The following is a 16,041-nucleotide window of genomic DNA, read 5'->3' as shown; positions in this document are numbered from 1 at the left end:
GTACTTGATCTAAGGTTGGTAGATCCCTATGCTTTGCTTGTTGACTAGTAAGCACTAATATATACATATATTGAAGTAGATTGATCGACCTAATCTTTTTAATAAAAGTTTTGGTGTGGGTTCGACCAGTTAGTTGTCTATGCCTGTTAGTGCATATATATTGTTCGATCGATGTGCGTCAATGTATCAATCACACACAATCATGCTGTGTCACGTAGACCAACTCAGATAGATTTACCCGTACTATATTCGTAGGCTATGTTCCTCGCCTAGCTATAGGCATGATAGCCCTAGAATCTTTTGATCTCCCATGTAGTAGTGGGTCTAATGTCTGAGACAAGTTAGAGCGTTAGTCAATCAGGTAGGCATGCATTTGTTAACACTTTTCTCAGTTTATCCTCAAACTCTTGTACCACCATTCCACTTTTTCTGTAAATATAGTTTTCTTGCCAATTATTTCTGGTGATTTTAGTTTTAATACTACTTTTTAGTCATGAAGAATGCTCCTGTTTACATTTTGAACACAATTGGTTCAAAAATTTCACTGTATATTCTCAAATACTTTTTGAATGAATTTTGACTCTTTAAGTCTAAGAACATATTAAGAGCTTCTTTGAAATTAAGGAGATGATAGAAGTATATATTTAACCCTTTGTTGCCCACCTATATAGGAATACTGAAGGCAATGAGTTCCTCAATCAATATATATATATTAAGTTCAAGAGCCCATATAGATACTTCAGCCCAATATATGTGTAGTAGCCCAATAAGGGCTTGGATTTTGATCACTAATTGCTCTAAAAATATATAAGTTGTTAAAGAACAGTGATATATATATATATATGCACTCCCTACATTTTTACTATATTATAAAGACATCCTTCTCATGTTATCACTAATCAATTAAAAAATAATAATTACCGTGAATATTAGCCATTCAAATTCAAATTTAAATTCAAATTTCGAAGTCTAAGTTTCAAGGTGAGTTTTAATACTCTTTTGAGCATTTATTATACTCATTCTAACTATTCCTCAACCGCCGATAGCTTTGTGGAATAAGAATAGATTTATTCTCGTATAAATTTTATTATATTAATACAGCAAGTAAATGATTACTTATATTTATACTAGTACAGTAATATCTACTTCTCTCTCTTTTATTCTTCTATTTAATATTTTTTATATTTATTCAATTACTAATTTATTTTTAAAAAATATTATTTTAATCACCATCTCTTTTCTCCTCATCCATCCATTATAAAGATATTTTAGTCATTTATCGAGTTATTATTTTAACTTTATATTATATCAAATATAATTATTACACACTATAATAATATATAACTAAACGAGAAATAGCTTATATCAGTATAAACTCTTTTATGCTAGTATAAAAAATTAGAATAATTATCCTTATATTAGCATTATTCCTAAGTGAAGTATATAAAATGAGTTTCCTAGGATCCTGCCTCTCCAATTAAGGGGTAAATTTTAAACTCATGTATAAAGTTAAAATTTTCTTAGATCCCATCTCATATGCTGTTCATGGTCAACACCTTCCTTTTTAAATATTAAGCTTACAAGAAAATTATGAGAAAATTTATTTGAAACACAGTATATTTAATCTTTATTATTATTGGCATCCAATGATATAGATATTTGTTATTTTACTTTTAATGTTTCAAATACTCTGAAGTTTAACTTTATCCCAATAGTAGTTGATGAAATATAGAATATTTTATTACTATTTTACAAAATAAAAAAAAACTATTTCACCTTAAAATATGGTTTCCATTTTATTTTTTTTCTTTAGTTTTAAAATTTACTTAAGGGGATTAAGATTATTTTGCATGTTAAATGTCACTAATTTTTTAACTTCCTTTTAGGTATCTTAAATCACAATAATAGTGTAATTATTATATTTAATGCGATATAAAAAAATAGTGAATTAATGAGATATTTTATGTTAAATAATTAAAATGATAGTTAATTAAAGTGATATTTTTTTAAGTTTATGAACGAATATAAACTAATTGAATGGGCGAAGAGAGGAGAATAATTTTAATTAAGTAGAATTTTCCTAAATCTATTTTACTCTCATCTAATATTTGATTAATTACTATCCTAGTTTTCATCTAAAATCTATAGTTCAAACTATACTAATATGCTCCCATAATATGAAATTCTATAAGCATTTCCTATTCACCTAGGGATGCTTCCAAAGAGCACATATAAAGATACTTAAACAAATGATATCATCATGACCAAATCCACCAAGCTTGAATAATTGTTCATATAATCAAATGTAGTCACACTCATAGCCAATTAGGCGTGCATCCTCTTTAACTAAAAAGAGGTTATAAACGAGGTAATTAATCATAAGCTTATGCATCCATCACTCCATATTGCATGCTTTTCCTTTAATAATGTTTAAGTCCTTCTTGGCCTTATTATTAACCTCAGCCTATTGAAATGATTCCAAATGCAAGCCAATTAATGTCTCTCTCTCTCTCTCATTATATATATTTATATATATTGTGGAACCTACCTCATGTATGTAACCATTCCCAGTCTTATCATCATATATTTAATTTCTAGTCCAAGATGTCAGGAGGTTTTAAGACCCACTTTGGAATCAAGTGGAAATCCAACTTTCTAAAAGACATATTATTTTTTATTATTATACCAAAAATAAGCCTTTTTAGAAATTTATCTACCCAACAGTTCAATCTCTAAGTAAACATAAGAGGTTTGTGCACATCTTGATAAGGAAATAATAGGATAATTTTATCACACTCCCTTATCTGAGATTTAAGAGTAGTGTTTGGGGGTGCTATCTATGAATAAATATGAGTTTATCTACTCTCTTGTATGCCATTATCTTATGATTTCTGTAGAAATACACTGAATTAGAACACTGATTGTATCAAGTTTAGTTGACAAATAAAATAATATTTGCTACTAACATCCCTTAGTTAACCCATGCATTTAACTTAGGATTTTGATTAAGAGATTATAATAACATTGATCAATTCAGCAGTTTTGGAATACTAAATAATTTAATATTTTTTATTGGGTCTATGAGATGGCAACTTAAGTATACAAAATAGATTCATTGCCTCATTGGAGGTATTAAGTTTGGGTATAGATTATTTCAGTAAATAAATTTTTTAGGCTAATCTATTTTGGTCAGGAACTCCATTTTCAAATAAAACATTCCATACCAATAAATTAGTGTAGTAGATAATTGTTGAGTTTATTCTCACATTATATAGAATATAATAATATATATATAGATTATTGGGTCCTCATCTAATAATTTAAGCTTTTGATTTGTGAGCTAGGATGATTAATAGTTAATAGTATATAAGAACTTCTATAAATTGGAAAAGAAACTATGTACAACATAAGAAACTTAGTTAAAATTAGTTAATAATTTTGTTTTTAAAAAGTTTTGAAATTCTATAAAATATAACATAATCCTTAAAATAAAAAATTATTTGATAGCATTAGAAACAGCATACATGTGAGTGCAGTTGGACCTCATTAGCTCTTGCAAACAAACCATATCTTGGCACTACAACCACAGGAACAAACAAACAAACAACAGTATAGGTACAACCAACACATATATTTATATATATATGTATATATAGGTTTAATTATGAAGGTAGGAACCTTTAGGTTGCTTGTAGTGTTGGAATTTTGTTAGACCCTTTACTATGTGGGTCTTAAAGTTGATCAAATCATTGATTATATTTATTAAAGATGTGTCATTTCTGTGGAAGTTGAATGCCTTTAGTTGTTGGTTCTTAGTTTATGTCTAATGGAATCATTGATTGTATGACTAAAAAGAGGTTTGGGAGAAAGGGAGCAAAGTTTTTGTTTAAGTTAATTGACCTAAAGTTCTTAAAGATTAAGAGGGCAAGAGAGTGTTAATTTAAAACATAAAAATAGAACTATAAAAAAGACTTTTAGTCACAATTATATATATGTATATATATATATTAGAACTATAAAAAGAATTTGTGATATAAATAAAAGTTTAAGAAGGTACTTTTAAATTCAAAACTTCTTGATAAACTTTTAAATCAACTGATTATCTAAAGTGACAAACACCGTCATACTGCGATTACCGACAAAGACCGACATAAACCTTTTATTAGAGACTATCAACTTGATCCCTCCCTGTGGTCCTAATCCTCGTAAACATTGCATCTCATTAAACTGAGCCCGAGAAAAAGAAAAAGAATAAAAGAAAACAAAACCCTATCATGAATTCGTACTTTTGGCACAAGAAAGTACACTATCTAACCTTGTTGCATGATCAAGCAAGCACTATTAAAAACCTAAAATGGCATGCATGAGGAGTATCTTCTGTTCTTTTTTTCTTTGAAGATATGAACCTTCCAATATTCTTGTACTGGTGTTCATAATTCTTTCTTATCCTAATGAAAACAGTGGATTAATCTATGGGCACGCGTGGCCATGGATTGATGAGTCTGGTGGACCACAGGATGGACATTGGACCACTAAACCTGGAGGAGATCTTAGCAGAAGGGAATCCAAAAAGATCTCTATATGTGCATGGTAGGGCTCAAATTCTGCCATGGTTTCAGTGGCTCTTTGCACCTTTACAGAAGATCAATTCCATAGCTTCTGCCTGCATGCCTAGGGTTTGGAGGGAGCTAGCTCGATGACGGTGAAACCGTTAACTTTTTCATTCAATATTAAGGGAGAAAGTATAAGTTGCTATAATGCTCCTGTGATGTATATGATAGTTACAAATATATCACGTAGGACATGAAATACTAAGAAGTCTCATGTGTTAATTATGTCATTGGGGGCCATCTAGCTCCATACTATTTGGAGGGAAGTACCATTCAAACTTGTAAACAAATGGCTGAGAATTAGGGCTCTCTTGACTTTATAGTGGTAGTTGTAACACCCTATGTTGGTAGAGATTATAGCTGAGAAAAACCAATGTCTAAATTTCAAATCCTGCCAAACTATTAAGGTAGAGAGTATACATAAAAAAACTATAGGAGGGGCAGGATGGTACTTCTCCTATTTATATTTATCGAGAAAATAGGTTAAAACGTTTTTTCTTTCTTTCAAAGTGATCGTTTTCAAGATTAACAATTTTATACGCGAACTTGTAACATGATTATAACAACAAAAGAGACCGACTATGGTAGCAAATCGATTAGCCTAGGTTTTCAAGACTTTTATATTAAAAATAAAATATGCATAAAAAAATTAAATATAATTAAATTACAAAATCCTTGCATTTTGCCTACATAGTTTGCAAATAGACCCATATATCTAAATGGTATATGAAGAATTCACATGATTCTAATGTTATAATTAATCGCTAATGAGATGATAGGTCCGTTGGGTCTTATAACCGGAAGGGTTAGTCTTATATTGTTCGACCCATCATATCTGCACTACAAAATGAAAATGAAAATGAAAATGAAAATGTTTGACAACGAATCAATTAGCCTAAATTACTAAAAATTGCTTACGTAGAATTTGCCCGCTAGGTCTTGTAACTAAATAGGGTTGGTCTCATATTGTCTAACTCATCGGATCTACGCTATCAAAAATTCAAAAATAAAAACAAAATGAAAGACTTTCTTTTTCCCCATAAGATGATAAGCACTACATTCTTCTCACTCATTTGGTTGGAACTTATCTCTGTCCTCCCTGACTTTTCTTTGTTGGGGGGGCTTCTGTGATCCTTTTCTGCCATTCATAGCAGAGAGCACTGTGGACTAGGCACTCAATTGATTCATGCATGTAGATAGTAAGACTTGCCCTGAGGTAATCTTGCAAGTTGGAATCTGAACCAATTCATCCAAGTTGCTAGATATCATTGAGCTTTATGTCACTTTTGCCCTAGTTAGGGTTAGAGCACCCAGATCTAGTGATAACTGATAACTTTCATTTCTAACAAACAAATTAAAATAAAATAAAAAGCCACCTACTCAATCAAGTGCTAAGCTTAATGAAGCACACTTGTAACTTCTCTAAGGACTAACAATTAAAACATTAATATTAATGTACCTAATCAAGTGCATTTCTTTATGGGTTGAGTAAATTTCAATCCAACTACCCAAACCTAGCAAATAAGATGAATTATAAAGTCATCTTATAAACTTTATTTTATATACTAAATTAAAAAGGTAAATATAATTAAATTGCCAAAGCATCCTAGTAGAAAGATTAGAGCTCCAAATTTGAAATTCACAAGCCCTTTTGCTTTTAGATGGTTTCTCTTTATGTATAATATACACCTCTTTTCTCATCAATCATTTGATGCATATATTTCCTATTATGCAAACTACCCACAGTGAAAAATCCTGTTCTCTTTGTACTTCTAGTCTTCTACTACCCATGAATGATGATAAAGAAAGAAAGCAAGAAAGAAGAAAAGCATGGAAGATGTGCAGATCAATCAAAGTAATGCAACAATGCTATGCCTAAGGAAACACCTTTACAACTCTTTTATTATTTTGACAACTTAGGTTAGGCAAGTGGAATTATAATAGAAATATCTCTTTGATTTTGACATTTTTAATCTCCATTAGTAATTGACTACCGAATTCGGTCACTTATAGCTATTGATGTGAAGTTTAGATCCTTTTATGTACACTTATGGCTACTGATGTGAGTGTACTGTACTCATTCATGGTAGTTAACTGTTGAATTCTCCTCTCTTATAGCAAAAAAGAAAGAAAGAAAACTCTATTAAAAGGTTAGTTTAGAGTGATATAAATATAAAGGAAGCAAAAGAATAACAGTGAATGGATGGATGCTTTTGTTGAAATGGGGGAGGCAGTCAAGGAATCAATAGGACTGGAAAGCCAGAGAGACAATGGAAGTAAGCTGACCAGTTAGCAGTTGGAACTGAGCCACCTCCCATTAGTTTGTTTTGGAATTTGGGATTTTGGGGAGTTGAGACAATCTGGGCATCCAGTAAATTAAGGTAGGGCAATTGACCATTGGTCAAAGCAAAGTATCAAAACTAGGAAACCTCTGAGCTCTTTTTATTAAGTAGTTGGAACTTGGAGCTATGTTAGGGCTACTATATATATCTAACATTGTGGTAATAGCTCAACTCAACATATATATATATATTTTGAAACTAGCAACATAAACTAATCAAGAAGTGAGAAGGAAAAGGAGAGGGAGAGAAATAAAGTATGTCAGCTGAAATGAAGCATAAACCCCACCATACTTGCCCCTTCCACCATCCTTTCCTAATCTCCCATCCTTTCCTTTTGTCCTCTTTCTCTCTCTCTCTCTTGAAAAGTTGATAGCAACCACACCCTGTCTCTCATCCATTTTTTTTAAATTCTTGATATACAAATCAAAGTAAGCCATAAAAAGGATCAACAATATATAATCTCATATGTCACTCAAATCGATTTTGCCTACTACTATTAGTTCACCTAACCCTCCCTAGATTTATATATATATATATATATATATATATATAATGAGTTTATCAATCCTTGCAATAATTGTAGCACTTGGTAGGGGGTTGAGCATGGTTGTGAGGGGTCCTTAACCTACATCTCTCTCTCTGTCTCCTAGTCTCCTTTCTCCCTTCACATTTATTGTTCTCACTGGAATCCTTGTCAGGAATTGAACGGTTGGAAAGCCACAGGACCAATCAATAGGCCTCCTTCCCCTGTGCAGTTCTCTGCAAGTACTGACTGGTTTCAGTTCCCTTTCCCTTGGTGTTGTTGGCTCTTCACCCTACCTTTGCCTCTTCCCTTGTGCTTTGGGTTCTCTCCCATTCTTGTTATCCGACCTCTTCTTGTGGTTTACAAAGATGAGCTTTTTCTGATCCAGGAGGTTGTTATTTTTACTTGTTCTACCACTTTGGTACTAAAATTTCCACTTTTGATTCTTTTCTTGCACTTGAGTGTCTCGCTGCTCATCTGGGTCTTGTTGGGTTTTGTCTCACAGGCTTATAAAGATGGGATTTTTATGTCCTTTTCTCTAACCCCCTCGTCTTGGATTTTGTTGGCTATCATGCCTTTGGGTTGTGGTTATTCTCTTGCTTCCTTTTGGCTTTTTTTTTAACTCTCTAGCATAGTTAAGTAGTAGTAGCAGCAGCAGCAGCAGCAGTAGTCCTAGTTGAAAGCAAAAGGACAGGATTGATTTAGAGAGAGAGAGAGAGAGAGAGTGACAGGAGAGAGGAGGGCAAAGGGCAAAGGAAGAGGAGTGAAGGAATTGAAGTGGGTAGCTTTCATGGATTGGGACGCAAAGATGCCTCCTTGGGATCTTGCAGAACTAGACCATCACACCCAACCAAGCATTGGCTTGGTCGTCGGATCGAGCGGCAGCGGGGGACGCCAGCCCAATGGATTCGATTGCTCGGTTGACTTGAAACTTGGTGGGTTGGGGGATTTTGGATCGAGTGACCACTGGAAGGACCAATTCAAGGTGTCGGCGGCGGCCACAATGGCGTCGTCTTCGGCGTCCTCCGGCCCAACGAAGAGGGCCAGAGCGCCGAGCAACGGCGGCCAGAACGCCTCCTGCTTGGTTGATGGGTGCAAAGCTGATCTCAGTAAGTGTAGGGAGTATCACCGCCGACATAAGGTCTGCGAGGCCCACTCGAAGACGCCGATAGTGATGGTCGGAGGACAGGAGCAGAGGTTCTGCCAGCAGTGCAGCAGGTAATGAAACAAAATTTTCTTTCTGAAGAATTTGGTTAACTTCTTTTGATTCTGTAGTTGTACTACTCTTCCTTTTTATGTAGTTGTCTTTATTTGTTCTATTTCTCATAATGATGATTGTTGTAGGATTTGTTATAGTTATGTTAGATTAAACAACATATTTGGTACAAGGAAACAGTTGCAGCTGTTGGGATTTTTGAAGTCCATTTATTTCTTACACCCTTTTCTTGTAGTCAGATGTCTTCTTTCTACCCTGTAATATAGATAGATACCTTTCGGTGCAATTTCCTATTGTAGTATGTATCTGACTGCTAAGCAGATTATAAGCAAACATATGGTTCACTTAATCTGTAGTCACTATTTTTCGTTTAGACGCTGGATCGAATTCCAAAGTAATATTTGAGTCTTTATATCTTCCTGAGTTTTCAGTTTGATAGTGCTTTATTTTCATTTTCTTTTTAGAGATTTTCATTCTGTTATGTTGGAAACTTGAGTTTCTTGGTAAGGAAGTTAAAACTTACCTTTGATGGATTCTCTAGTACTATCTTCATTGAGGTCCAGAATAATGTTGGTGTTTAGTTTTATATAGAACTTTAGATTTTGTTCTTATGCACAGAAGAACTTTAGATTAAACAACATAGTTGGTGTTTAGTTTGGTATAGAACTTTAGGTTTTGTTCTGATGCATGTTCTAATGCACGAAAGTACTTTTAGTTCTTTCACTTTCTTGGTATGAAACTTGGTTTATTATAACAACATCTCTAAAGAAAATTTTATTTCACTATTCAATAGTAATGTAAACCTATTTCTCTTTACCCTTGCGACTTTTTTTTTTTTTGAGCATTTGCTGCTATAACTGTCACTATCTGCAGTCATAATCTGCTGAAGAAAGTGAGCTTCTTCCTTGATTCCCTGTGAATTGGCCTGTCGTATTCCTACAGTGTGCACCTTTAACTCTTCTGATAGAACTTTAGTTGTCAGCCTTCTGTATTCTAGCTTTGCCTCTCTAAGCCATACACCGTAGCTCTATTGTTTATATTTTGTTCTTATTCTATTTCCAAATTCTTGAATTGTTGTGTGTGCTTTTGGTTTTACCTAAACAAACGTTGGTCTTTGTTGAATGCCTCTAATTTACCACATTATTCCTTGCAAACTGTTCTGATGCTCAAGAGGAGCATATAATTGAAATGACAGATTTTGCTCCCGTAAATTTCTGTATTCCATCTTTATGATGTTTCCAGATTTTCTTGAAACCTTTTGGCTTTACATCAATAAGCACTCATTGAGAATATAAGCTGCACAAGTCAGCCAACCTTGTGACTCTTGTTTCAGCTGGACCGAATAATAATCCTTGATTCAAACATTCGCACACCCGCAATATTTTGCTTACCTTTTTATAAGTTCTCTGGAAACTCAAATGTGCCTTTGGGCTATCCTTGTCAATATCTGACAATTTGTATCACATGGCAAACTATGACATAGTTATGTTGTTCTCGTAGTCATATTATTAGACATCCTGCTCCATAGAGTTATAGGGCTTTTAAGGACATTTGGTTCCCCAGGACTTCATATGTTGCATCAGTTTGGTGGCAGTTTTCATATTTTGCTAGCTTTAATTTAGGACTAGAATGAAACTTAACCACCATGACGAATTTAAGAAACTGTCTCTTTTATTCTCATAAGTCAGCAACAATAAGCATCAGGGATTGTGGGCAGACATGAAAATAATTGTTCAGGATATGAGCCTGGCCCAGAACTTGAGTTATGGTTTCAAAAAGTGTTTTGGTTGGAATTTTTTGATCTTTTGTAGGAAAGAAAGAAGTATGAAGATAAAGGAAACTAAAAGAATCAAGATTCACTAATTTCACAATATCTTGATGTATGCAGGTGGACTTTTTAGTATTTTTCCTAATCATAGAGCTGAATCATTCGACATAGTTACCAAAGTGAAGTCGCTAAAGAAGAGAGCATTTCCTTTTTTTATGTTTTTTCTCTGTGCTGCATAGCTTTCTGTCCTTTTACAGCAACCACTGACCAGATGAGAGATTTCTGAGCGGCAATTTGCCTAACTGTCCTATGTGGCAGAAATTCACTCTGTATTTTGAAAACTCACCTAGTTAGGCGTTTAATTTTACTGAGATACTTAGGTAGGAATATCTTTCCTTTTTTTACATTGTATTTATTTTTCATGAGAAGGAAGTTTCATCTAAATTTTTTCTCTAAATGTAATATAGTTCACTTCTTGCACTAAAGATGCGAGCAGCTTTGATATGTATACGACGAATAGTTATAAAATGTCCCTTTTGTCATCTTCAAAAGAATGACCATTTTTCTATACCATGTGTCAATGAAATTGTGATTGCTTAATTTTGGATCATAGAACCTAATGAATCTAATTCAATAGTTATTAGTGGTTTTGTTCCTCTAAGCAAAAAATTCAAGTGGTGGTTCCTGTAGTGTTGTCAACCATATGGAGTATGGCAAGTTATGATTCATGATGACTAAATATATGCCTCTCTTTTACTTGATGTTAGATCAGCTTTTGTCATTGGCTTCTTAACTATGTGGAAGCATAGCATGGCTATTCCATTATCGGGTCCAAACTACCATGTTAATGGATGTGAAATTTTATGTTTATGAAATTTTTCATTCACATGTGTACCATTTGCCTTTTCTTCTCTAGACTATTCCATGTTCAGAAAACATTTTGGAGGTTCACTCTTGGGTTGCATACTTGCATGAGGCTAAACTGCAATTAAGAGAGTATATTACTGTACTCACCTACTGGCCTATAGTTCTTTCAAAGCCCCTCTAAGTCTTCTGACTTATGATCTACCAAGCCTCATATGCTTGGAGAAAATGATGATGAAGTTGATAATAGATATGGTTCGTATGTGGATGAAAAAGCCACTCCAACTGATTCATGTGAGAAGTTGAGAAACAGAAGTAAGTTGGGGAAAAATCTTTCAAGCTATATCATGACTGGTCCTAACTTTTTACTCTAAAATCAATAGTAATCAATCAACGGAAAGTTATTGGTGTTAGCATATTATTTTCACCTTTTATGTGCTTTTTTATGCTTAATAGTGATAGTTTCTTGCATATGCAGTCAACTCTTCAAAAATATAAGCTCTTTGCCATTTTTTCCTCTTTACTTTCTGTGCTGGTTGGTTCTGGTCCTATGTCTTCGCGGTGCCTCTGTGATTTACACCATAGTTATTAAATTATTTTCTGTTTTGCCTGATCGTCTTTTTGTGACTAAAACTGTTTATTGGTACTTGACTGCTCATTCTTTGATGAATCCCAAAATTTGTGCTTTTTATTGAGGAGGAACTCAAAGTGCTTTTGATCTTATTTGTTATTGATGCTCTGGACAGATTTCATTTGCTTGTGGAATTTGATGAGGTCAAAAGAAGCTGCAGGAAACGTCTTGATGGGCACAACAGGCGCCGCAGGAAGCCACAAACAACTTCTCTAGATTCTGGGAGCCTATATACAAACCACCAAGGTCCTTACTCTCATCCGAGTGCCTTTTCCATAAGGCTCATTATTTAATTGCTAAATCATGACAGAATTCTGAATCAGGCGTTTTTTATTTCATTTCGGTAACTTTATACTTTAAAAACACTTCTATTTTTAAATTAATTACTTGCCATTCCTGACTTATTTCCCCCCTTATTTAAGACGTGCCTGGTTCGTGAAGTTGTATATGCCAAATTTACATCCTGCACCTTGGTTAATGAGTTATGGATGTTACATGTATAACTCAACTTACTCAAATAGCTGCCTCCGCTTTAGTTTGCTGATAGTTCATGCTTATGTCCAGGGATGAAGTTTACATCATATCCCCAAAATTTTCCAGCCACTACAGCAGAGCCCAAGTGGACGACAGGGATCATAAAAGCTGATAATGGTTCTCTTTATTCTCATCACCCAGCTCTGCACCTTAGTGATAGGCAGCACCATTTCACCAACTCCAACTGTTGCAGCAAAGATATCAGGCGATTCCCTTTCTTGCATGATGATGACACCAACTTCAGCAGTAGAATTACACTAGAAACTTCAGAGTGCCAGCCACTTTTCAAGGCCATCACTCCCTCCGTGAGCAGCAGGAGCAGCAAGATGTTCTCAAATGGTTTAACTCAAGTCCTTGACTCCGATTGTGCTCTCTCTCTTCTGTCATCTCCGACTCCCGGTGTCAACTTAAGCCAAATGGTACCACCAGCTGATCCAATTAGGATGGGTCAGCCTCTTATTTCAAACCTCCAGTATGAAAGTCTCGCTCGGTTCTCTGGCTCGCATGCTTCTAATGATGTTTCAGCATCTGGGTTTTCATGTTCGAGGATGGAGGATAATCGTATTTTGGTTTCTGATGCTAATGGGACAGAGGTTCACTACCAGGGTATCTATCATGTTAGTGGTGGAGGATCCGCAGATGGGACTGCCCAGACTCTACCCTTTGCATGGCAGTAGGTAGATCTCCCTGTACTCTTTTATTGCAAGACATTTAGATATTGTGATCACCAAAGATTCTTTTCCTTTCAGGATTTTTTTTTTGCATCTGTTATTTTAGATGACAGAATTTGTGTAATCCATGCTAGATTTCTGTATTCATTTCATTTTGGAGCTTATGAATCTTTGTTAATCAATGTGCTTTTGATTGCTTTCAACAGTATCTTGATTATCCATCATTCAGTGACTGGTACTTATGTATACTGATGGGTAGCAAACTCTGACAAAAAGTTTGGTATCCTTGTTTTGAGGACTTCTAGAACAGATGATTTTAATATTCCTTGAGGTGGCATTTGGATGTGGAATAATTCTTAAACTAGTACAGGTATGCCCATTTCTTATATTTAATAAGAAAGTTCAAACCGATTTATGCTAATATGGTATTTGATTGTAAACTAGTATAGTGGTATAATAATTACAATTAATGTGAGATATCTTCTCAAATGACCAGAATATTTTTTATAGGGGATGGATGATGAGGGGAGGGAGAGGAGAGAGAACTGAAATATAATTAATTAAAATGATGAGTTTTATGGATAAAATGGTAATCAGATTTTATTGGTAAATATAAAATATTAGATAGAAGAGAAGAATGGGTATTACTAAACTAGTTTTGAGATAAACTGCAGTTTGGATATTAAACCAGTATAGTTCTCACTATACTAGTTTTGACTTTATGCTTAATTCCACATATGAAATTATTGGAGGAGAACAAAAGAGTAACTCGTTCAGCTCTATTAGGAATCTTCTATGACATGATCAAACTCCTGGATTCTATTATACATTGTTGGCATAGTACTTGAAAACTTAAAGCTTTTTGAATCAGTTAATTATCGAATCAAAAGTTTCCATTATATGAACTAAAGTTGATTTATTTTCAACCTCTACTGATAACTGGTAGATAGATAGAGTTGATCATCAGTACATGAATCTACAAGAACCATGATACTATGATATATTAACTGCTCTTCCTTGTTCCTTCACCTTCTCCTCTCGTAGTCGATCTCTTCGAGCTTGAAACGCTCGCGAACAGAAGATATAAATGCTGCTGCTTTCTTATTCACACTGTCTTCACTCGCAGAGCCATCACTTTTATCTCCTTCAGCATTATGATCACCTCCTTCCTTCTTCACCCATTGTTTTGGTCCAGGATGTCCAGGATGAAGGAAAACATTATCCAGAGAAGAGTTAACAACCGACGCAGTTGAAGAAGATTGCTTGTGGATTGTAGAATGCTTCGGTGCTCGATACAGGGAGATCATCATCAGCTTCCCCCTTATGCCTCTTCGCTTGCGATTAGCCTCCATTACTAAATGGGTGTATGTTTGTAGTGATGTTGGTTGTTGCTCACAGAACATGTAGGATGCCTTTATATAGTAGTTACATCTCTAGTCCTTGCTAACATCTTAGTGGCTTGCATCTAGCCCTTTTGATTATATAAGAATATCCATGCAATGAGACGAGGATATATTCTCTTAGTCAAGGTTCTTCTTTGCATAGCTTGAAAGATTTGGAGAGATTGGTTTGGATATTTCCTACTCTTTAGCTAGTCCTGTGTTGTGTTTGGCTATGCTTTCATATTTTACTTCTTTAGTTTCTGTTTTAACATCAATAAGACAAATATGAGCATGGTGTGTACTCAGGAGTACCCTTTTGGGTGGAGGAGAAGAAAGCAAATATAAGGTGGATATCATTCTCATACTCATGGTAGAATAAAGAGAAGATCAGTAGCCACTTTTGTCTGGCTATATAAGTCCAATATGCACCAAAGGCTGGCTGGCTGGTTCCATTCAAATTCCACTATATGATCTTTTCCTTTCCCATAATCAGGAGACTGGCTGAGTACCATTCAACTTTATTGAACCAATTCAAAAGGTTCATGTACTAATAGTGTAAGGTATTCCACAAAAGAGAGAGAGAGAGAAAGAGTGGTGGTGTATTGTTGGAAGGAACCAGGTTCATTAAAAGGTTGGTTGCTTTATGGAGTGAAAAGAACTTCCACATTACCTCCCTAACTCCTGTTTAGACTTTAAGCTGAGACTAATGATATGCCTAATGAATGATGGTTACATATTTTATATATTAAAATACTCTTCTCGCTTATGGGCTTAAGATATTTTTGATGAGGAACTGAAATTGACAGAGGTTTTATATTTCAAATGAACAAATAGGATCTTATCGGAATTCAAATTCAGAACCTCTGCTGTGATCCTATTAGCTAACTTACTAATAATCCTAAAAATTTAAGGTGTTGTTTGGTTTGAGACTAAGCCCCGAACTCGATTAGTTAGTTATAATTGTTTAGTGAGTAAACTTAATTAGATATGAGAAAGATAAAAAGATGTTTAATTACTAACCGTCTAGGAGTCTCTGAACTAATCCCTAAACTCAAAGCAAACAGGGCCTAAGCAATTAGAGAATTGTGGTTTTATATTGTAAGAATCCAATAGTTAGGCTTGCCTACCATCCTAGTCATTAGAGATTACAAAGATAGATGTTTCATGATTATAATTTTATTCTCATGAATAAAGCAATGGAATATTGTGCACAAGTTTCCAATCATACTTGGACCTCATTAGTTACATGGATAAGGATCCAAATGGATAAGGGAGGTTTTCCGATTGGGACTAACTTTTTCACTATTAGTAGTGTTAGTAACAGAGCTGATGGCATGCAGATCTTAGATAAGATGACGTATGGGAGTGTCTTCTATAACATCATTTTAAATTCTATCAATGAGCATGATGTTGTATGTGGAAGTTTACAAGCATGACTAAAATTATAAACCATCACCTTCTCATAATCATATACTATATTTTTACTCTTTAACATAAATA

The 16,041-nt window shown here is 34.3% G+C and overlaps 1 protein-coding gene across 9 annotated transcripts; it reads left to right on the top strand.

Moving 5' to 3' along the window:
• Positions 1–7,539: 7,539 nt before the first annotated feature.
• LOC140769362 (squamosa promoter-binding-like protein 16) lies at positions 7,540–15,115 on the top strand. 9 transcript variants are annotated; one of them, XM_073110043.1, is made up of 5 exons: positions 7,540–8,693; positions 12,070–12,200; positions 12,519–13,161; positions 13,465–13,529; positions 14,355–15,115. In XM_073110043.1, exons 1-4 carry the CDS (start codon positions 8,266–8,268, stop codon positions 13,487–13,489), a joined length of 1,227 nt encoding a protein of 408 aa, XP_072966144.1. In that variant the 5' UTR covers positions 7,540–8,265; the 3' UTR covers positions 13,490–13,529; positions 14,355–15,115. The 9 variants fall into 9 exon arrangements, with proteins under 9 accessions (XP_072966144.1, XP_072966142.1, XP_072966143.1 ...); XM_073110041.1 differs by lacking the exon at positions 13,465–13,529 and having other exon boundaries at positions 7,540–7,866; positions 7,981–8,693; positions 14,355–15,113; XM_073110042.1 differs by having other exon boundaries at positions 13,366–13,529; positions 14,355–14,438.
• Positions 15,116–16,041: the final 926 nt, after the last annotated feature.

The sequence above is a fragment of the Typha angustifolia genome, chromosome 10, assembly GCF_048772165.1.
Source record: "Typha angustifolia cultivar Huaian chromosome 10, ASM4877216v1, whole genome shotgun sequence".
In the NCBI taxonomy this organism is placed as follows: domain Eukaryota; kingdom Viridiplantae; phylum Streptophyta; class Magnoliopsida; order Poales; family Typhaceae; genus Typha; species Typha angustifolia.
The sequence above is the reverse complement of the archived record's forward strand: the minus strand, read 5'-3'. Positions and strand labels throughout refer to the sequence as shown.

Excerpts from the sequence above, each read along its gene's own strand:
- LOC140769362 (XM_073110041.1), top strand. The coding sequence starts at position 8,266 with ATGGATTGGGACGCAAAGATGCCTCCTTGGGATCTTGCAGAACTAGAC. Across the intron at positions 8,694-12,069 it reads TTCTGCCAGCAGTGCAGCAG|ATTTCATTTGCTTGTGGAAT; the intron begins GTAATGAAACAA and ends TGCTCTGGACAG. Across the intron at positions 12,201-12,518 it reads CCTATATACAAACCACCAAG|GGATGAAGTTTACATCATAT; the intron begins GTCCTTACTCTC and ends GCTTATGTCCAG.